The sequence below is a fragment of the Penicillium argentinense genome (genome assembly GCF_028826775.1).
Source record: "Penicillium argentinense strain IBT 30761 chromosome Unknown utg000005l_segment0_segment0, whole genome shotgun sequence".
Lineage (NCBI taxonomy): Eukaryota > Fungi > Ascomycota > Eurotiomycetes > Eurotiales > Aspergillaceae > Penicillium > Penicillium argentinense.
The window spans coordinates 3,063,823-3,085,576 of NW_026622664.1; the positions used below are offsets into that span (position 1 = coordinate 3,063,823).

A 21,754-nucleotide genomic window follows, 5' to 3' on the forward strand; every position below is an offset into this window, starting at 1 on the left:
CAAGCAAGCCTGGGCCAAGGAGAACCCCCCCCCCCAAAAACCCTACATCCACTGGGCTTGCTTCTCCCGGAAAGGGCTTTTGCTCCTCCCTTCGCTGGACTCAGAATGGTAGCGCAATGTTCCTTGACCACCTGGTGCCACAATCTCCAGCGATGCGACTTGAATCTGAATCCTGCAAGTGAATCCCCGATTAGCTTGACGCACCCACAGATAAAATCGATGCCTTGTTGTTATATGACAAGAAAGTTCAAGGACAACGTAATACAAAAAAGATGCGACCAGTATCATTGCACACAGGCGCCTGGCGCTATCCAGGATCCTACCCAGATGCCAACTTTAACTTCAAACACATCTCTGCTTTCGCCCAAAAGCTCGAAATATCTGAAAAGGCATCATTATATTACAAGCATAACCCAGTCGATGGTACGAGAGCTACCTTGGTGCTATGGTGGATATATGGAAGATGAATGAGGTGGTAAAAGGATGAACAGGAGAAGATGAGGAAAGACATACCACGACGCTGAGCTGCAGCCTCAGGCAGGAATAGACGCAAAGCCTCGCCTCTGACTGGCGAGTAGAGGATTACACCGTGGCAGACCAGCCAGTGACACGCTCAAAAAATGCAGGTCTCAAATTCTTCGTCTATTTACCTACCTGCTTTACTATGTACTCGTATGTCGTACCAGGTCACTAATCTGCACCCCAGTTTACGGTTACGTCCCAAAATAGTTGCTAGTTAGGGTTTTTTCCGAGTCAGGTGGCCATGCGATAGTACCACCATCATCACGAATAGTACATGGCTTTGCTCAAAGGTTGGTACTACACTAACGTAAGCGGCAAGCGAGTGGACCAGGCAAGCGAGTGGACCGCCTACCGACATACTGATCAATATAACTTACTATTATTCAACAACCAACGCCAATTTCCCATTGATAGCTATATGAAATTAATCCTTACAATTTGATCTATAATGCCCTGGCTTCCGACACCTTCCACAGCGCCGTGGTGCCCTCTGATTGGTCGAACTAGTGGCAACCGCCGGCGCTTGTCCAGTAGCATTATTCGCTTCCATCATTAATTGTGCCTCTGCCATCTCATCCTGCCACTCTTCAATAGAACAGCCCTTTTCCCTGTGCTGATTTTTACCAGATATATGTGTCTTTTTTGATAACCAGGCGTTCGCACGGCGTAATTGATGAATCTCGGCCTCTAGTAAAGCAACGTGATGTAGGCCAACTTCAAATCCCCTAGCGAGCTGCGTAAGCGCTTGCTTAGCAGGACTAGGTGGTGACTCTCTTTGTAGTCTCCCTATTGATCTTACCTGCCGGTGAATATCAATAGGCCTAGCAGGTGTGCAAGGAACGAAACTACTACTACCACTATCACGGCTTGGTGGTGGTGGTGGTGGTGGTGGTGGTGGTGGTGGTGTAGGTGTAGAAAGCCTGATAGTAAGCTTTTCAATCACTCGCTCAGGGTTATATGGTACAATCCCTGCGCCTGCGAACGCGCTTTGGATAGTAGTAGGCTTATAGGCCTTATCACGCGCCTGTGGATAGGCAGATAGAAAACCAAGCTTATCAATATGATTGATTCCCATCACCATCAATGATTGGACGAATTGACCATATGCTCGCTTGATAATTGAAGAACAACCTATATCAAGAGGTTGCAAGAGATGTGATGAATGCGAAGGCATGCGGATTGGAATAATATCATTTTCCCTTCAAAGATGATCAAATTCAGCAGTGATATGACTACCATGACCATCTAGCACTAGCAAGCGGTATTTGCCAGTAGTGCTATTAGTTAATGGTACAAAATGGTCTCCTAACCATCGTAGGCCAATTTGATCAGTAGTCCATCCATTATCACTAACTTCAATTCGCCATCCTGGTAATAGGTTCTCGAACCACCCATTATTATAGACCTTGCCTTTAAATATAATCATCGGTGGAAGCACTCTTCCATCTGCGCTGATTGATTCAATAGCAGTGACCCATTCTCGATTACCAGGTTGTAGTTTTGATCGATTCCCATAATACTCCGCGCGAGTGACTACCTTAGCCTTGCCAGTGAGGCCCATCGCGAAGCCGGTCTCATCAAAATTGTAGATGTCTTCGTTGGCAATTCCGTAGGTTTGAATAGTATCAACCACGCGATCAAACCATTGACGAATAGCCTTAGGATCCTCGCATTCAGCTCGCCGATAATCATATCGACGTGAGAATCGTCCCGTAAGCGAGGGTGTTCGCTTAATATAGTTTCGTACCCATTTCTCTCCCACGGTCTTTGTGGGGATGGTTCACCACGCTGAGCAAGTAATATATTCGCCATTGATCGCACTAGAGGATAGTGAGGGGAAATCTCGCGCCTATCCATAGATAATATCCATTTCTCTAGCGAATCCTCCTCCAGTTGAGTCAATTTAAGAGAATTTGCGCGTGTGGTAGCGCGTTCAGTAATACCATCAAGGCGGCGACGGAGTGTAGTCTTAGGAACGGTGTATATGCCTGCTGCTTGGCGAAGAGAGAGTGATTGATCTTTTCGAATAGCGTCAATTGCTAATAAGATCCTACCCTCCTGATTGGCACGCGTAGGGACTGATTGATCACGAATAGGTGGCATGGTGGGTGGTTGAATTGGTAAGATTCAAGGAACGCGACGCGATCGCGGGTAGGTGGTCCACTCGCTTGCCGCTTACGTTAGTCAACAGGTATTGAATGTAGTAGATACCAGTCGCAATGAAATGATTTGTTTCTCATCTTCCTACGCCATTTATGAGGATTTTTCATCTTCATTCTCCGTCTACTCCGTACACTGATAGCTCGCTCCAAGTTGACCGTGCAACCTCGTCGAAGAAGTGAAATCAAGCCAGTCATGAAGTTCTTCAGTTTGTATGCTTTTCCTCAGCTCGGGAGAGAGGTTTATGGACGACACTTGTGGAGTATAGTCTGAATTCACCAGGCTGGCTGAGTCAGATGGATTGGAACAAGGCCTGTGCGGGAGCAGACCTGCGGAGCAGCAGATGGCGAAAACACCATGCCATTACGTCTTTGTCAGACATCCTGGAGGCTGCTTAGTTGCATTAAATACTTTGCTGAATAAATTGTCGGCGGGGAACTCGGTCCCATTTCACGTGAGAATATTGCATCTATGACAGTTAGAGCACGGCCTGTCAACGAGGTCTCCTGCTCATGTGGCTCCACTTGGCTCTAGAGAATATTTATTTTTATTCACCGCTTTTTATACTTTTCTTGAAGGAATGTGTCTACAGCTTGGATAACTGACGTAGATGAAGAAAACACACATGAAAATGAGGATCATTATGTGAATCTTAAGTAATGAGAAAATTCCATTGCATCAGAGCTCGCTCAACGCAAGATTGGCACCTCAATCTGGTAGTCAAGCCGTGCGATGCAGGACGATCGAATTGATGCAATTATGCATCAGACCAATTTCCGGGCCGGAAGGCCAAATGTCAATCGATCCCTCTCGCAGCTTATTCCGTTTCCGGCGTTTCTAGACTCTTCCTTTGCCGTGGCTTCTGCTGACAACACTCTCATACTCCCATGTCTCAGTCTTCGGTTATAGGAAAGAAGTCAGCGCCCAGCTCTGACCAGAAGTAAAAATAACCAAACCTTCTACTTCATGCCTAAGAAAAAGCCGTCCGGCTAGTTTGCCGCGTCGAGTGGAGGTATTTTCCAGATCCAACAGGGACCATTTGACACATGGCGCTAAAGGGTGGTCGGATAACCCCTCCTCTTTCCAACTCCATCCCGCTGATCACTTTCCTCGATGCAGGATACGAAGCCTGCAGCCGGTCAGGGTCACCGCAGTAAACCGCATGGTCATGTGTACTGTTCCTGGCCGCAGCACCGCCGCTAGCACTGGACAGATGCTCGTTTCTCGGACTTTCGATCTCTCTCGTTCCTCAAAGAATAGCTGCAGCTCCCCCCACATGCCCCGGGCCGAAAACAGGATTGACTGATATGCTGTGGGTCCCGGACGCTGCCGCTGGGTCCCGGATGGCCAGCCATCGTGAATCCCTTCTTGGACGATCCGACAATTCCACTCTGGGGCTCTTCAGATGAAGTGCGTGCCTGGTAATATACGAATACGTTAGTATGATGTCAATTGCCTTTCTCGGCGCGGCGAAGGGAAGACGAACAAGACTCTCGTCGCGTTGGGAGCACGCTAGCAGCCTGCCGCATAAGTAAACGAAGGGCTCCGAGTCATGAGGACTGCGAGCAGAGCTCCGTGGGTGAACCCATCGGCTCGAGTGCAGAGCGAGAAGCCCTGTATGCCGGGCTGAGGATGCCCGTGGCAAATCTGCAGGGACTTGCTGGGAGATGCGGGGTGCAAATCCGCAGCAGCCACGCCGTGATTGGGTGGGTCTCGCAGGTGTCTTACTTTGTGCAGACTTTCCATCACCTTCCTCTTACTCTGCCCTAAAGGTACCTGCCTGGTTCAGGTACTAAGGCTCGAGCAGGATGGAGTGTCTCACTGGCTTGCCCAAGACATCGCTAACCAGCACATGCTGCGCTACGGCCCACGTCTTCTCCAGACACTGTTACATGCACTAAATTTTAGTCGGTTCTATTTACAGGAAAACAGCAGAGACTCAGCATGATTGATCTCATTTTCCAGGCTCCAGCACCATGGGATACTCCATAACATCATAACCAAGGAACCCGGCAGAGGACGTTACAAAAAAACACATAAATACTTCCTAATCCATCCGCCATTTCCATCCATCATCAACTACCTTCTCCAACTCCTCTACTCCTCAACTCTCCTCTAAACCAAACAACCGCAACCATGCAAATCACCCAAGTCCTCCTGTCCACCCTCGTCGCCGCCTCGGCCGTCCTGGCCGCCCCGGCCGAGACCAGCAAGGACATGATGGCCGCCAGCCCCCAATGGACCATCCGCAACATGAAGCGTGTCTGCACCAAGGACGACACCTCGTGCACCTGGACCTTCGGCGTCCAGGTCGGCACCGCCGCCGCCCAGTCCTGCACCTACGTCGTCAAGGGCGCCCACGCCTCCGAGGCCAACGGTGGCCCCTCCACCTGCGGCCCTTACACCATCACCTCCGGCTGGAGTGGCCAGTTCGGCCCGGACGCTGGCTTCACCACCCTCTCGGTTGTCAACAACAAGGCTCGCCAGATTGTCTGGCCTGCTTACACTGATAAGCAGCTCGATGGTGGCAAGGTTGTCAAGCCTGATCAGGCTTACTCCCCTGCTACTCTGCCTTAGATTATGAGTGCCATGAATCATGATGTGGGACGCTCTTGCTATGACTGGTAGATAAGGCTTGAGTTGGACCTGGATATATTAATGACTGTCGATCTTGGCTAGATTGGCTTGTATTTAAATAGGCTTGTTTGAAGTTCTGGTCATACCTTGAATATACTCGACCAATTATTTGTTTCTTTCCTACAGTAGGAATCCATGGATGTAATATTGGCACAAATATATTTCAATGCCGATTCTATTGAGTGGTGGCTCATTCTGGATTGACAGAAAAGCTATACTTGATGTTTCAATGTTATGCAGCCACCTCGTCATTGAATATATCACGCCACAGCCTTATGGCATATCTAATTTCTTCGGGCTGCAGACCGATGCAAAAGTACCCCAACCTTTTATGTTCCCCCCCTCCCCCCCAAAACAAAGATTCGGCTCTTTGCTTTCTCGATGTCACCTGACTATTACTCCTCTATGCATGGTATTCTCGACGTTGCCTGATCTTACTTCAGAGCCTGCCCCTCCATCGTCCCACCACACACTTGGTCAGTGTTATCGCCCTCTCTGAATTCAACGTTGCCGCACAAGACTGCTTTATGCTACGCCAATACAATGAATTATTGAACAACTCAATCATGAACGATCATAAGCTGCAGTTTATGTGATTGAATCCAACCCTCCCTACATGCCCATCCGCATACCACCATTGGCACAGACAACACTGCCAGTACTCCACACACCATCAGGCGTACACAACATACAAACAACACCGGCAATCTCACTGGTAAAAGCCGGTCTCCTGCCACCCATCTTCTCCTTAATCAACCTGGTCTGCTCAGCCGTCAACCTCGACATCGTCGACTCATCACTCTCGTCCAACTTCGTCATAGGCGTATTATCCATATAACCCTGAATATCCCTCCAGAACTCCTCCCCAGCCTTGAAATACATGTCTCCAATAACAGGGCCGGGGTTCACCGCATTGACAGTCGCGCGATCCGCCAGCTCCCGTGCCCAGGTCCGCGTCATCGCCTCCAGCGCAGCCTTGGTCCCACCATACATCGACTGGCCCACGAAACCCATGGATGCAGAGACACTGGAAATATTCACGATCCGACCACTGCGGTCCGTCGGCAGGAACGGCGCGACGGCTTGAGTTAGCAGTAGCGGGGCCAGCACGTTGATGGTATAGTGCCAGTTGAAGTGGTCGGCGTTGATGGGGCCGCGCTGCGCATCGTTCAGATCGCGATCGGCCGAGACACCGGCATTGTTGATCAGGATGTCGATCTGCAGCTTGCCACCCTTAGTGAAATGCTTCTGGGCTGCGCCGAGGATTGCAGCGGTCGCTTCTTCGGGATTGCCCAGGTCGGCTTGGACGCTTTCGCAGCGGACGCCGTGTTGAGCGGCGAGTTCGGCGCAGATTCGCTCGGTGGGAGCCCGCGAGGACTCGGATGTGAAGTTCAGAAGGAGCGAGACGCCCTTAGAGGCGAGGTTGCGCGCGATGGCTTCACCGATTCCTGGGGTGTGTTAGTGGAGCTCCGAGTGGGGAGTTGGAGATGGTGAAGTACCCCGCGATCCGCCGGTGACGATACCCAGCTTGCCTTCCAATACGCGGTTTGCCATTGTGAGGGATTAAGGGGTGTGTGAGAGATTGAAGTGAAAGTTGGAGAGAATGAAGAATCGAGAAGAGCAAAAAGGGTCCTGGTCTGCTTTGTAGGTTCTGGTGTCCATAATTTAGCCGATCGCCGAGTTGCTCCACGCGGGCCCAAATTGCCCGTGAGCGGGTTTGGGGAAGGTGAAATGAGCAGCTCCGATCCGATGACGGTGGCCGATTGAGGGAGGTACTAGCAGTTGTCTGATAATATTACGAGTGTGGCTCAGAGCATGGTACCATGAACAGAGATTCCATAGAAATGTATATATTTGTCAAGTTCTAAGCCAGTATAGACTGCCGGCCGTTACCCCATACTCTACTCAGACAGAGTCGGCTAATTTCCCGCCCGTACCCGCAACCGCTTAAATTCCTCCGCGTTCTGCTGAATCGCAACCTCCACCGGCAACCGCTCCATACTGCTCGCCCCAAAGAACCCATGCACCCCCATCGTCCTCGAGAGCACAAACTCCGCATCCACCGGGCGCGCAATCGGCCCCCCATGACACAGCACCAGAATCTCTGGATTGACACCCACCGCCGCATCGCGAATTCCCTGCACAAACCCGACACAGTCCTCCAGCGAGCGCCCGCTCAAGGCCCCGATCGAACCGGACGTCGTGAGTCCCGCATGTGCAACAACGACGTCTGCGCCTGCCCGCGCCATCTTCTCCGCGTCTTCGGCGCTGAAGACGTACGGCGTTGTCACGAGTCCTTGCTTGTGGGCTGTGGCGATCATCTCGACTTCGCGGTCGTAGCCCATCCCCGTTTCTTCGAGGTTTGCCCGGAATTGCCCGTCGATTAGCCCGACTGTTGGGAAATTTTGCACGCCTACGAATCCCAGGCGCTGGAGTTCAGTTAGGAAGGTGGGCATGGAGCGGAAGGGGTCGGTGCCGCAGACGCCGGCGAGGACGGGGGTGTTTTGTACGATGGGGAGGACTTCGTTGGCCTGAGCGGTGTTAACAACGTCCTACATCAAGGACCTGGAGGGGGAATTGGGGTGTTCTGACCATCTCGACGACGACCGCGTTTGCGTCCGAGTAGGGCATCAACCCGGCCAACGACCCGCGGCCGGCCATTCGGAATCGCCCTGAATTGTAGACCAAGATCAGATCACAGCCACCCTGTTCGACGGCTTTGGCGGAAAGTCCGATGCCTCGTAGAGATCAGCATTCATTCGGCGAGTGTCAGCGGGAATAGGATACTCACCAGCACCGGCGCCGACGATAATCGAGCCATCTGCGACCGTCTGGCGAAGTCGAGCGAGGACTTCGTCGCGGTTCGTAGGGCGGGGCATTTCCTCAGTCTTATGCTCGGATTCTCTGGTCTTGCCTAAGGCTTTCTAGGAATTACTGGGAACGGATAAATCACTTGGGCAGTGGTTGATGTATGCGGGAGGTCAGGTTACCCCTCCGCCCCACGAATTACCTCATGCCGACAGGCAACCGGCATCTTCCCCTCGACACTTGCACGACGGAAGATTCTCGCTCGAGTCGCACCGGTGCGATGCAACTCACCCAAAAATGACGACTGGGTATTCGCCCTTGGCCACTTATTGGTGAGCCGGGTTTCGGACGGGCGAGATCCCGGTGGAATGTACCGGTTTACTTTGGCGAATGCTACGAGGTTATATCAGCCGCGATTAGTCCTTATCAAGGGTGGGACGAATTTCTAATGATATTGCAGGGGTATTCACAGTATATCAATTGACTTTTCGAAAATATCCTGGCCTTAAAATAATGGGACGAAATGTAGGTGCCTCGACTAGTCCTGCAGTCCTTTTGAGATTGTCGGGACTGTTTGTATTTGAATTAAACCCAAGAAATCGAATCGCTCTATTACATCTAAATAGATGCGACACGAAGCTTTTTCCGATTTTCATTGCGTGTGAGGTGAAAAATGTTCAATTATTTACCCTTGGGTATGATCAATTCCTGTGTCCATCCGGAAACCGTCACGTGCTGCACCGTATACATAGCATTGTTCTATCCCTTCAACCAGGAATCGAGTAACACCACTAGTGTACCAACTTTGGCGATAGTAATATGATTGCTTCAATAAGGATGAATGCAGCATCATTCGTATTGGATCCAATGCCCCGATTCAAATAATACCGGGTAATGTTCAATTTTGTTTCTCGCGTTGGCAGATGAAAAATTTTCACAAGAAATGCCATTGGTTTTCAGTCGTGCAGCAGACGTAAAAAGTCACACTGAGAAGATTCTGGCTCTTATATGCAATTTCCTCCTTTATGTTTTCATCCGGGAGGCCCCATAACTCAATTGGTAGAGTGTCAGATTCCAGTCCTGAAAGTTAAGCGTTCGAGTCGCTTTGGGGTCATTCAAACTCCTTTTCTTTTTTTTCTTTTCTTTTTTTTTTGGGCCTCGTCCAGATTGAAATCGTTGCTGGTGAATTTCACCTGCCATTGGTAACCTTTTTCATTGTCCTGATCAATGGCAGTTTTCATGCAATCCGCTTGGCGAGAGTTGTCTTACCGTAGAGTATCGGAGAAGAGGAAATGGAATGCTTCAGTTCCGCTTGGAATACGTGGTCGTGTGAGGCCAGCAGAAATTCTCAGGATTACAAATAACCATATCCCTAGATTTTTTATGATCGCGTGCATTTTAAATTTCGATTTGGGATCCAGTGGAGATGTTGATGGTATGAAGAGAATTGTGGAATAGATACTGATACCCCATAATGGGCGAATCTTTGTAGGATAGTTCTTGTGAAGGGAATCTACAGAGTGAAACTCCCTCTAGAAATATCCAAATCCATTCACCTCAACCTTTCTCTTGTAATAAATCGGACATATTGTCTACCTTGGTGTCGCCAGCGCTGAAGCTTCGGGTTGCTTGTTCACGATCAGGGCCCGAGGGATCAATCTGCGATATTTCATTTGAGGTTGTTTGGTTTATGAACAATGGAGAACGGTCAGCAAACTTTTCCTAGGTAGAGAACAGGACCGTGTTTATGAACAGCTTATCTATGCTCCTAGAATAGTGTCGTCAAACTGGAACAACGCGGCAAGCCAGTGTTTCAGCATCGTGTTGCCAGGGTTCCTCACTGCCAGTTGCACAATGGCGCCCATCATAAAAATAGACCCGCTATATCACTGAATGTGGGCTGTGTATTCAATAGATATGTGTCTCGTGGGTTCGACGAAGTGGGGGAGATCGATATTCGGGGTAGGGCACAGATGATTGGAGCTTGCTGTCAATGGGATCAAAGTTATTCAGAGGTCAGCAGTATGTGATCCTGCGCAGTAATGACTTTCAGAGCCATCAAAACGAGCTTCAACTCGTTCTTCCTAGGAAAGATCTGGTCGGAAGGGTATTCGTCTCAAGCCTGGATTCATCTGGACCGAGTCGGGAGTTAGCGTTTGCCCGTTTTGACATTATTTTGCCGTACTCAACAGCATCAGCAACCAGCTAGCCCTCAACCACACTAGAATAATATGACACAAGACAAATTACATACCTACCGCCCTACACAAAACAAGCAACCCAACCCTAATTCCTCAGCGCCGAGTCACGAATTCTTGTTTCCAACCTCTAGTACGTACCTCATTAATTTCCCACGACCCAATCTGACGCATCAACCAACCAGTCAACGCAGCTACATAGTGACGGTAAGAACACCCCGACTCCTCACCCACCAATAAATCCCCCGAAACCAACCACACTCGCATGTTTACACTCGTAGTCGATTCTGTAGAGTAAACCCTCCACGTACTTACGTGGAGGTTCGCACAACATTCTATCAGCAAATCGACTAATTATGCAGGGGCTAACCTATCAAGCTCAGGATTAATTTCCCTAGCCTTGGCGGCTACTCTTACTCCCTCAAAAAGTGCGTGGAGTCGCGATACTAGTCGCCCCCGACGTGACGTTTCTGCTTACGCAGCCTCGGAAATCCTCCAGGATGGACTACAAGTTCATCAGGGAGGAGATGCCGAGTCTTGGCTTTTGTCGATTGTACTTGCATGAGCTGGGAAAGCTTTTCCTCCACGTTTCTGCTAGACCTTGTCAGGGTTGCTGTTCTTGGTTGCACGGAGTTAAGAGGTTTCTTTTTGGGGCCAGATGTGGAAACGGGTCCAGTACAGGGATGAAATGTTTCGTAATGCGTGTATTGTATTCATTTACATGTAAATAAGGCTTGGAGAGCGTAAATTACTTTATTTTCTTCGCCTACGATAAAAAATAAAGTACTACAGCTGCGAACACGCTCAGCCACAGCCCCGATTCGTCGCCCGTTGCGAGGATGGCCTCGTCACCCGCCTGCCGCATCGCAGCGTCGACGACCCGACTCCACACTCTTTCCCCCATCACCTCACTTCCCTACCCGAGCTCAGTTCGGCCGGACCCTATACGCACCGGTCGAATAGGGAGCGAGCAAGTGGGCTTGGCGTGGGCTGATAGCAATAGCGTGTGGGCTCGTCTCCGACCCGGTGAATACTCATCGATGGAAGATACAATACATACACCCATATACAAGAGAGTGGTGTACCCTAGCTACTGTACCAGTGTCTCCCCGCTCTCGGAGTGGCCCTGGCATATGGGTACGTACACTAATACTCACTATGGGTGTCCTAAGGCAGGGAAAGATGTTTATCGTGGATTGGATTGCGGATCCGGGGCCACGAGGGTGCCTCTGAGGTGCATTCGACACACATGACGAGTGCGATCGAATCTTCGAGGGGCGGTGCTGCGTGTTGAGCCAATCCGCGTTGTTCAAGACGTCAATGGATGCATCTTGCATGCCTCACCCTGCAGATGCGGTCACTCATGACTTCATCCTCGTGGCTGTGCCCTGCATTGTGCAGGGTTTCGTTCTCGATGACAGTGCAGCAGGCCGGTCGTATACTTCTATATCCTCCCCCCGGGTCCATCACCCCAGTCTCCATGTATGTCGATCAGCTCTGTAAGTGGAAGCAAGAAGCACGGGGACCACGCTGTATAGATAACGTATCACATACCCAAGTGCTGAGGACTGAACGGGGCATCGGGACATCGGTCGCCGGGCGTCCGAGGGATAAACTCTGGCAGCAACCCACTCAACGCGCCCCGCATCTTCTCAATAGCGAGGCGAGTATACGGAGGTATCGCCAGGCTGGTCGTCCTCCGTATAGATACTATTGTCGTGATGCTATTTCCAGCAACGACCCCATACCAGTCGAGGCCACCTCAGTAGTACGCAGACTACCGAAAGCATTGACCCGGTGCCAGAAATAGGTCGATCTCGATTGCAATGCGCCACAGACCAAAGCTTGTACATCTATGCTGATGCTGATATGCACTGATCATAGTACATAGGCACTACCTAGATAAGGTATGAGGGAAGCGAAGCGAAGGGAAAACAACACCTCACCCTTCAGGCCTCTCCGCGGGGAAAGCGTACCGCGAGTCCCTTAACTCCGTCGTCAGCAATATTGACAGGTGCCTAGTGCATCCTCAGTACCCTAAGAAGATTCACCAATTACAAAATCCGCTGTCACTGCTGCGCCGCACTGCACCCCGATAGAGGGTCAGCATAAGTTCCTCGGCAAGTCGGGTACCGGATCGACTATGGATTCCTCCGACGTGTCCAGAGCAATAATGTGGTAGCATGGGAACTGCCGAGAACGAACTAAATCCAATTGGCTTCAATAGTGCCCTTTTCACCCCGCGGAGCGTTCTGGAAGCCCTGCGCCAATGTAGGCAGCACTGAAGGATAGCATGGGGCTGTGGCTGTGTGCATCCACTTCGCGGCGAGAACAGGGAAGCAATGCGTGGGTGCCTGGAGCAAGCCACTCTATGTCAGCATTATTGCGGGTTGGCGAGTGACAACGGGGAGATTGTGATGATGACATTTCTGTCGCTGCAAATCAAATGCAAATGGCAGTGGGCTGTGCGTATAATTTCCGATATTTGCAATTCTGCTTGAGTTTGGTGCCACCATACGCCTGCGGAATTTAGTAACCAGATTGACTGGTAGCAATCAAGGCCAAAGCGGAGAACGAAAACCGATCGCCCCTTGAACCTTGACCAGGTTTCGCCAGGTATTTCAAGCGATTTGGGGTCCAAAGACTAGACTTCGCTGCCGGCAGGGCCCCGACCCTGAAATTGGCGGTCACCCTGATCACCGCGACCGCGTCCCGTCAGCGTCCCGAACGGAAACAAACCGAGTCGAGTTCCAGCCACGATCCAGCTTTAGCAGCAAAGGGCAGGGCCGCGTGGCGGGTGCGGCGGGCGCTGGTCGCGGCGCAAATTTCACAAGGCTAGCTGGGCCGCTAGCGGGGAATCGGGCATAGCGCAGCGCAGTGCGTGCAGCTTGACGCCGCGGCTAGTCTGCGAGTAGTAAGCGGGAGGGAAATGGCCAGGAGTCTCTGATGGTTGCAGGAGAGGCTTGAGGAATCGTAATATTGACCGAGCGATCTGGTGGTTAAGAGAGTTGCTGAGGGTTACGGGTATGTCAGTGTAAAGGAAGCTACCGCCCGCTGTCTGGTGTATTTACCCTACACTTTACCCTAAGGTATACTTGGGTATTGACTACGCGTCTACCTCCATATATAGTATATACTAATACTAAGTAGTCGAAGTAGTCTAGCTCAAGTCCACCGAGATAGTCAGGTTAGTTTTAATTGAGGACGACACTAACAAAGACCCTGAAGGGGGCGCGTGGCGTATGGCGTACCCAGCAAGGAGCTAAGTCGACACAGTCGCGCCCAGGGCGTACGAATCATGGAGATGATCCTACGAGATGATCCGACGGCTAGCGCACTAGTCAGGCCGTCGAGGCAGCACGATCCTGGATCGGGGGCTAGCCCTGTCTTTGTGCCAGTGGATATACGTAGGCTGCATACGTATGCCCCGTCCGGCTGGCGGTGGTGGGCAAATCATCGCGCGGCCGCCCTCCAAACGGTCGTCCTGGTCCTGCGCAGCATGAACCGCGTCGGGAGGTTAACGATCGGGGGAAGCTTGGCTGATCGGCGCACACCATGTGTGGCTGTTTGTTGTTCATTGGGGCGATTCCTCAGGGCTGAGTGGAGTCGCCGTATCCAGGCTTGATGAATACGCAGCTTTCCCCGAGATAGCACCAGAGACTGTTGCTGGATGGAACCGATCGCGTCTGACATTGTTCTGCCATGCCGCTGTTTCTGATAGTCAAGGAATGAATGCGTCTGCGTCTTACGTAGGCCGGCGGAGAGTCCCCGCGATGCAGTCGGGGCGGGGCGGTGGGAGACGCGTACGAGTACGAGGGTCGCACGGGCCAGACCCCTGAGCCCTACGAGTCTGTATGGGTCCGGGTATAGTCCTGAAGGAGACACTCGGTATCGTCCTAGCGCTGGCGTGACGTGGATCAAATGCGTCAGTCCCTGGAGATAGCACCCTCGTCCCCTACCTTAAATAATCTGGTGAGAGTGCGTGGTGATTCCTCAATGCTACTGGAATATTCGGTGCAGAATGCTGTTTCGAGTAAACTCGGGTAGGTCGGGGTTAAGGATACCCGAGTTGAACTCTTGAGTTATTGACCTTCCTTGCTGAGGGAAGCCTACCGAGGGTGTCGGGGAGCACGAGTCCTACGATCACTGTTATCGATCAGATCAGTGACATCGGAAGATTAAGGCAGTAGCCAAAATGCCATTTAGAGTTCCTAGGGCCGACGGTGGGGGGCAAAAATCAAAAACGAAAGCTTTGGGTGAAGAGTGGAGCCTTTGTTTCTTTTCTTTTTCTTTTTGGTTTCGGCCCTACGAACAGGGCCATGCAGTAATATGGCCTGACTGACAGCTTATCGACCAGGTATGATACACCATATTGCTTTCAATAATGACTGTGTAGATGATTCGCAGTACCTGACTCTACTATACCTTAGGGTATGTATTTTTTTATTTACTACTACTATGTATAGGACAGTCGTATCCCCCACCGCCCAATCTCGGAACCGGGGGTATTCTCCCAAACGGGCCAAGTAACCAGCGCAACATCATCACTTACGTATGTCCCCAGACTCCAGCGGCTCGCCCTGTTCGCGATCTACTGCTTTGATCAGCCACACGGCACGGCCGTACGGGCATTCATACCATCATCCCAGTATTCCAGTATCCATTGCTCCCGTGCTGTCATTCAGGCGTCGTGCTGCGGTGTCGGAGTTAAAGAACCCTTTCGTCGGGGTAAACTCTAGTCCGGCCGCGTGGGCTTTCAACGGATTGCCGCCTTCTCGTCCGACTCAGGGTCTAGCAGAGAACAGCAGAGATCAGCCGTCGCAGGAAAAAGAAACAACCCCTAACCGTAGGTTTGTTTGCCGCAGTTCTGCCGATATGCTCAATGCTCCTGCTGGTGGAGTATCGCTTGGGCCAACCGAAGCCCTAGCTGCATTGGTAATCGGGATACCTGGCGGAGTCGGAGTCGCCTGGGCCGGATGCCAAGTAACCGTTCGACCTGCTCCAGGGAACCAGCCACAGCAATACCGCAAAATGACAAATGACAATACGTTGAAACGCGAGCAGATCTTGCTGACGACTCCGTCCCCGCCAGGGTCGTCGATGGGGCGGCCCGGAAGAAACGGAGCCCAGAAAACGGGTCTGCACAGAAACCGCCGTAGTTCCAGGGGTGGGTTGGGGTGGATGCGAGAGTGGATTAGGGGTCCAGTGTGAAAATACAGGTATCGATGATTTTCTTTTTTGTTTTTCTGATTTTCCTATACCTAGTCCAGTATACAGTACTCCAACTCGTTCCTGGGGAGCCTCGCCAGAGACCCTGAAGCTTGGCCTGACCTATTTAGTATCATTAGTTCCTAAGATACGCATGTCTTTTTTTCTTCTCGATGCATATACTGAACTCCCCAACCCCCTCCCTCCTCGCCTGGAACTTTTGACTCGCTTTCTCTTCTCTCTCTCCTTTCGCTGCTTTTCCACCATCCCGGCTGGCTGTTACGAATCTCGTTCCCCTCCTTCTAATCTCCGGGCTTATCTCGTATCGCTTCCTCCACCCTCGCAACAACCCTAGGAATACTGGCATCCCATTCCCAGCGGGCTACCACAGACCATTAGAGGGTGAACCTCGCATATTCACTCCCTCACGCCATCCCACCTGGTAATCTTCAATCCCATCTTCGCCCGTGCTACACATCTGCAGGCCTGGCTCGATCGCTCCCGTCTGGCAGAACGGTGACGGCAGGTTTGACTATCCCCTGCCATATCGCCAGCCCGGTTTGCAACTGCCGTTGAGGATTGTGTTCCCTACGTCAAATTCGGGACAATTCCCCCTCCCGAAAAGAGAATCAGGTCCATCAAAACAATAGAAGAATCCACAAGGCCATCCAGAAAAGGGGCATTACCGACCCACGACTTTCTTCGTTGAGCCCCTCCATCCGACGCCACAGCGAGGGCAGTGGAATCGCGGGGGATCTTCATTAGACTTGTATTCCCACCGTTGCCACTCCCGCATCTTCCCTCGACCAAACCGAAAGGCACGGGGCACACGTTCGAGCCCTGATCTGCTGTGTCTTGTCGGCCACATATTGCCGACGGTCGACCTCATGTTGTCGATGTGTTATACAACGCAAAGGACAAACATCTTTCGAGAGCCGTTGGTACGTTTCCCCAGTCGCCCTCCCCCAAATTCTATAAGGGGGAAAGGATGACCGACCAGAAGGAGGGACAATAGTGAGGGGATGTGATAGAAAAACCAGAAATGAGCGGAAATTCCCTCGCAGAGTCTTGCACTTTGTGTTCTCTGCCGTCCACCGTCTTCCTCCGTCCCCGTCCATCTGCGCTCTCCTCGGCCTTCCTCTTCTTTCCCCCCGCTGTCTTGCGTTAGATCGTTGAGTTTCCTTGGATCTTCGCGACATATCTGGGTTCCGCCAGTGAGCTGAGCATTGGAGAATCAATCCGACTAACTGCCATCTCCGTGCCTTTTAGTATACCTTTCCAGCCCCAGTGACCGTACATCGGGGCTCTGAGGAAATGCCCGGCGGCAGGACGAGCATTGTATCAATACTGAATAATGATGATCACCCATCATTCGCGGTCCGGTCCAACTCCCGACATACATCAAGCCAACCCTCGCCGCCATTATACTCCCAACCTGAGCAACTGCCCCCTCCCGTCAGCAACAGCCAGTACCCCCATCCGCATGCCTCATCAGAATCGCCGACGGCATCACCCCGGGGAAATCGACACCCGTTCAGCCCCATCTCCGAGGCCGTGCAGCCCACCTCGCCGGGTTCTTCTGAAGGCTCGGCCTATGACTATCTGACCAGCCATGCCTCCTCGTCCGCTTACCACCCATACTCCCGGCAGGAGCCCCGGCGCGATGCGTACCGGTATCCGTCACGGGGCCCAGCGGCACCACGCACGTCGCCCGAGATCCAGTCCAACCCGGGGACAGAAGTCAAATCACCTGGGGGCTCACGAGGCACTGGGAAAAAGAACAAATATCCGTGTCCGTATGCGGCGAGCCATGGGTGCGCGGCGACCTTCACGACATCGGGCCACGCGGCGCGGCATGGCAAGAAACACACGGGCGAGAAGAGCGTGCTTTGTCCCATCTGCAACAAGGCCTTTACTCGCAAGGACAATATGAAGCAGCACATCCGAACGCACCGCACACATTCGGACGATATGCGGTCGACGTCGGAGCCCGAGGCGGAATCGCGGTGGGGGATGATGGCTAGACCTGAGTCGTCAAGTTATGCGTCTGCGCACAATCGGACGATCAGCCAGGTCAGTCAGTCCACGGCCTCGGATGCCAGTGTGATACCTCCGGGAACTCAGTGACTGGCTCCACATTGATGGAAGAAGAAAAAAAATCTGTTTTATATTCTGCTTTGCTCTAAATTTGTCGAGTGCAGTCGCGACATATACGTTTTCTATCTCTCATGTTCCACATACGGATACCCCAAGCTTTTTTTTTTTTTTTTTTTTTTTTTTTGCTCTTCATTGTTATTTGTCTTCTCCACTTGTCTTCCTTTACTTTTAGCATTTTGATTTTGATTTTGATTTTGATTTTTTTTTTACTGCTTGACGATATTGTGCATGCTTCGACTCACTGCTGCGCAGTGTGCTACGCCGTCTGCTTCCTGTAACGTTTTGTTTTGTTTCTTTTTTTTTTGCCGTCAAACGGCATTTCGCTGTACCAAAAACTCTCCCCATTTACGCCGACGTCGCCGTCGCCATCGCAAGCGAGCAGGCAGAGAGCTGTGCCCACCCACTCCGGATCGTCGGGACTCCGATGCATGGTGCTGTCATTCAGAAATCGAGGGAGTCGAGTTCCTGTCGTTGTGTGTGTGATACGCTCGCCGTGTATCATTGCGTTTGAATGCCTGTGTCATGTCGGGATGGTGTCATGCGCTCTCCCTAGGACAGAATCTGCGGCGTGTACTTCTGTATAGTACTTAGCAAGGATGTCCATGAATAGAATGACCGTGTGTGACCAATTCTGGCTGCACCAAGCAACAATTACTTGCCGTCCAGGACGAATCGTAATCGACGGAACCCGGGACAAATTCTACTTCGCCCTCGTTGTGTTCTGCGTGGAATGAAAACGGACGTACTGGACGGACCCTGATTACCCCGTCGAAAATGCGAGGAATCTTCGCCGCATTTAGGCAGCACGGGACCGGCCGAGCTGCGATCCGTGGAAACGGCGCCGACCCCAGACTTGAACCTTGGGCAAAACCTCGAAATCGTGGCAAAACACCTCCATCAGCTACCAGGTACCAGCGACCAAAGCGTCCAACGAGGGCACTGCCATAGGGCTAGTATCAAGCGTCATTCGGATCGACTAGCGGTCAAGAACCGCGATCGTGGCCAGACCTGGGCCTCGGCGCATCTTGTAGGGCTGTTTTTCCTTGGTGGACTGTTAATGTGAGATGACGTCGGGAGGAAGAAGTGACAGGGCAACGCACGAAGCACGGCAGAATCCGAGCGCCGATTCCAGCCTGGCGATTGGGAAATCGTGTCGCAAGGAGAATACCTCCCGCCGCCAGTTGGCACGACGTCATCAATCTAATGGCGCTGTTCGTATATATTAACAACGTCGCAGAAATCCCCTCGCACTGCTCTCGCCCATACACTGTCCTATTGTACCTGTGAATCATGGTGCTGCCTTCTCGCCTGCGCCTTCATCTCTCAGCCACGCCAAGTCGCCCCAGCCTCAGTTGATCCCTGCGCTGCCAACGACGTCACGCCACCTGCCCCGCCTCTCTTGTCTCGACTCTCTGTTCTCACTTTTTTTCCGCAACCACACTTCTTTCTTGAACGATTAAAACTTCGCCCCTGCCGACTTTTTAATTTTGTTCTTCTCGTTCACGATGTCGTACTACGACGATCGTCGCTATCACGCACCCCGCGACCGCGGCCGCCCAGCCAGCGGTTATGCTGCAGATTACTACGACGACCACCCGCGGGGCCGATATGCAAGGCGCGACCGCGATCCCTATCCCTACTATCGGGATGACGGCTCGGTCGAGGAAATCCCTCGCGATTTCCCCCCGGTCGGGATTATGTCGTCGAGCGCGGCCATGACTCGCGGCGGGCGCCGCGCCGTCCAGTATACGAAACTGTGCGTCGGGCGTCATCTGTCAGCGGTGATCCGTACTACGATAGCGGATATTATCGTCGTTCCCGTCCTACCCGATCCCGTCGGTATGATGATCGTCGTAAGTGACTCTCGGTCTTTCAATTTCACTTTTCAAAATTGTTTGTCAAATTCGTACTAACCATTTGTTTTTTCAATAAAGGCCCGCGTCGCTCCAAATACGACTCTGCTTCCGAATCCAGCCGCTCTCCACCACGCCATAGCCGTCGCAAGTCCATCAGCGAAGCTGCCCTTGGTGCCCTAGGTCTCGGCGCTGCCTCAAAAAGCAGTGATCGCTCCTATTCCCGTCATGGTCAAGACCGCGGCCGCTCATACTCCCGTCATGGTCGTTACTCGTCCGACTCCCGCAGCCGCAGCCGTGACCGCGGTCGTCATAGCAGCAAACGTGAAAAGAGCGAGCAGCGTATAATGCAAGCTGCTCGTGCTGCGTTGACGGCCGGTGCTGCAGAGGCTTTTCGTTCCCGCAAGGATCCCGGCGAATGGACCGGGGAAAAGGGTAGGCGAGTCTTGACTGCCGCTGTTACTTCCGCCGCGACCGATGGACTTGTCGATAAAGATCCCAAAAAGCACGGAACACGCCATGTTATCGAATCCACGCTTGCCGGTCTGGCTACCAGTCACCTTGTCAATGGCGGGCGATCCTCGTCTCGTGGCCGAGATGGTCGTGGGCGTTCGTCTGGTGGTATCAAGAACCTTGCCGCGACGGGTGCTCTGGCTGCTGCTGGTAAAGAAATCTATGATCGATTCTCTCGCTCACGATCTCGACCACGCGGTCGAGACGAACGAGACGATGATTCTCGTTACAGCGATGATGAGCGCCGTGGATCCAGAAAGCGCAGCAAGAGTGTTTCGGATTACATCAACAAAGGCATTGCGGCTCTAGGCCTCGATGAAGGCAAAGACCGCGGCAGCCGCGACCGAAGCAGAGATCGGAGCAAAGACAGAGACGATCGATCAGACCGTCGGGAACGTCGTCACCACCGTGACGATCGTCGAGACAGAGACCGAGACTCCCGGTATGACGGGTACTCGGGTTCTGATGCAGACAGTGACTACGGCAGGGGATATTCGAGACGAGGCCGAGGCTCGAGAGATGTAGGTAGAACGCGTTCTTTGAATGGCGGACGAGTACCCCCCTACAGCCCAACCAGCGCACCACGCAGTGCCGGCTCCCAACGGCCGACCTCGCGTGGTGACGACTGCTCATGCTCCGACAGTGATTCTGACCTAGGTGACAGTTCTGATGAGAAGAAGATGAAGAAGAAGATGAGGCGAGATATGCTCTTGACATCCGGTCTCGCGACGGTGGCATCCATTCATGCCGCGCACGGTGTCTATGGTTCAGTGAACAAGCGCAAGCTGCGAATGAAGCAATTGAAAGAAGGAGAGATTACCCCTGAAGAAGCGCGCAAGCAACGGATCAAGGCGAATACCCTCGATGCAGCGAGTATCGGTCTGGCGGCATTGGGCATCAAGGGTGCTTATGGCGAGTGGAAGGAGGTTAATGAGAAGCGCAAGGAGAACAACAATTTCCAGCATGAGTGTGTGCGTCGGGCGATGAAGCGCGAGCTGAAGCGCAATCGCAGTAACTCTATGCCTTCTTATCATCGCTGGCCGGATGAGATTGAGGAGAATGCGTACTCGGGTGGTCATGGCAGTTTCTCGTACCATGATGGAAACCCATATGGGGCTACTACCGAGGCGCCTGCTATATCTTATTAGCGCGGCTATTGTCTACTCTTTTTTGCGAAGGATTTATGATTGATGACGGGATGAGGATATGCACTGTTGTTTTTTGGTTTTTTCTATTCTTATCTATTCTCGTTCGATCTTGCATTGCATTCTTCGTGTTGGATAAATCTGGCGGGTCCGACGAAATTCGGTTTACAGGGCCTGCCTCTTTCTTGTAACCATAAAAACAAAGAGTGATGTTTCCAGCGTCGGTCATTCTTCCCAGGGTCTCCAGGGCAGCTATCCACCAAGGTACTTTCCCAAGAAATTAGTCAAGATAATGCAATCAGTCTCCCCATCATACTATTGGTTGGTTATTATTATTATTATTAGTATTATTAATCCTCGGGCTGTGCGCAGCCTCAGCTGCATGTAGCCTTCGTGCCAGTTTTGCTGAGTCTTCTATGTACATGTAGTTAGTCCCTCTCACAAAGCCTTCTATGTCTCTCGATTCAGTCGGTTGGTTGCCATGGCGAATTGGATGACAGATTTGACAACCTCCATATTGCGAGTCCAGTTGTTTTTGGATTCAAGATCTTGT

The 21,754-nt window shown here is 51.9% G+C and overlaps 5 protein-coding genes across 5 annotated transcripts; 3 read left to right on the plus strand and 2 right to left on the minus strand.

Moving 5' to 3' along the window:
- Window positions 1-4,818: 4,818 nt before the first annotated feature.
- On the plus strand, window positions 4,819-5,259 carry N7532_005934 (uncharacterized protein; the record flags this gene model as incomplete). The annotated part of the gene is made up of 1 exon (XM_056618428.1): window positions 4,819-5,259. One exon carries the CDS (start codon window positions 4,819-4,821, stop codon window positions 5,257-5,259), a length of 441 nt encoding a protein of 146 aa, XP_056474587.1.
- A 672-nt stretch (window positions 5,260-5,931) lies between these two features.
- On the minus strand, window positions 5,932-6,873 carry N7532_005935 (SDR family NAD(P)-dependent oxidoreductase; the record flags this gene model as incomplete). The annotated part of the gene is made up of 2 exons (XM_056618429.1): window positions 5,932-6,767; window positions 6,819-6,873. The coding sequence occupies 2 exons, from the start codon at window positions 6,871-6,873 to the stop codon at window positions 5,932-5,934; spliced, it is 891 nt and encodes a 296-aa protein (XP_056474588.1).
- Window positions 6,874-7,238: 365 nt separating this feature from the next.
- N7532_005936 (TIM-barrel enzyme family protein) lies at window positions 7,239-8,198 on the minus strand (the record flags this gene model as incomplete). Its single annotated transcript, XM_056618430.1, has 3 exons — window positions 7,239-7,850; window positions 7,912-8,057; window positions 8,111-8,198. The coding sequence occupies 3 exons, from the start codon at window positions 8,196-8,198 to the stop codon at window positions 7,239-7,241; spliced, it is 846 nt and encodes a 281-aa protein (XP_056474589.1).
- An 8,649-nt stretch (window positions 8,199-16,847) lies between these two features.
- N7532_005937 (C2H2-type zinc finger protein) lies at window positions 16,848-17,660 on the plus strand (the record flags this gene model as incomplete). The annotated part of the gene is made up of 1 exon (XM_056618431.1): window positions 16,848-17,660. The coding sequence occupies one exon, from the start codon at window positions 16,848-16,850 to the stop codon at window positions 17,658-17,660; it is 813 nt and encodes a 270-aa protein (XP_056474590.1).
- A 1,535-nt stretch (window positions 17,661-19,195) lies between these two features.
- On the plus strand, window positions 19,196-21,204 carry N7532_005938 (uncharacterized protein; the record flags this gene model as incomplete). The annotated part of the gene is made up of 2 exons (XM_056618432.1): window positions 19,196-19,529; window positions 19,625-21,204. The coding sequence occupies 2 exons, from the start codon at window positions 19,196-19,198 to the stop codon at window positions 21,202-21,204; spliced, it is 1,914 nt and encodes a 637-aa protein (XP_056474591.1).
- Window positions 21,205-21,754: the final 550 nt, after the last annotated feature.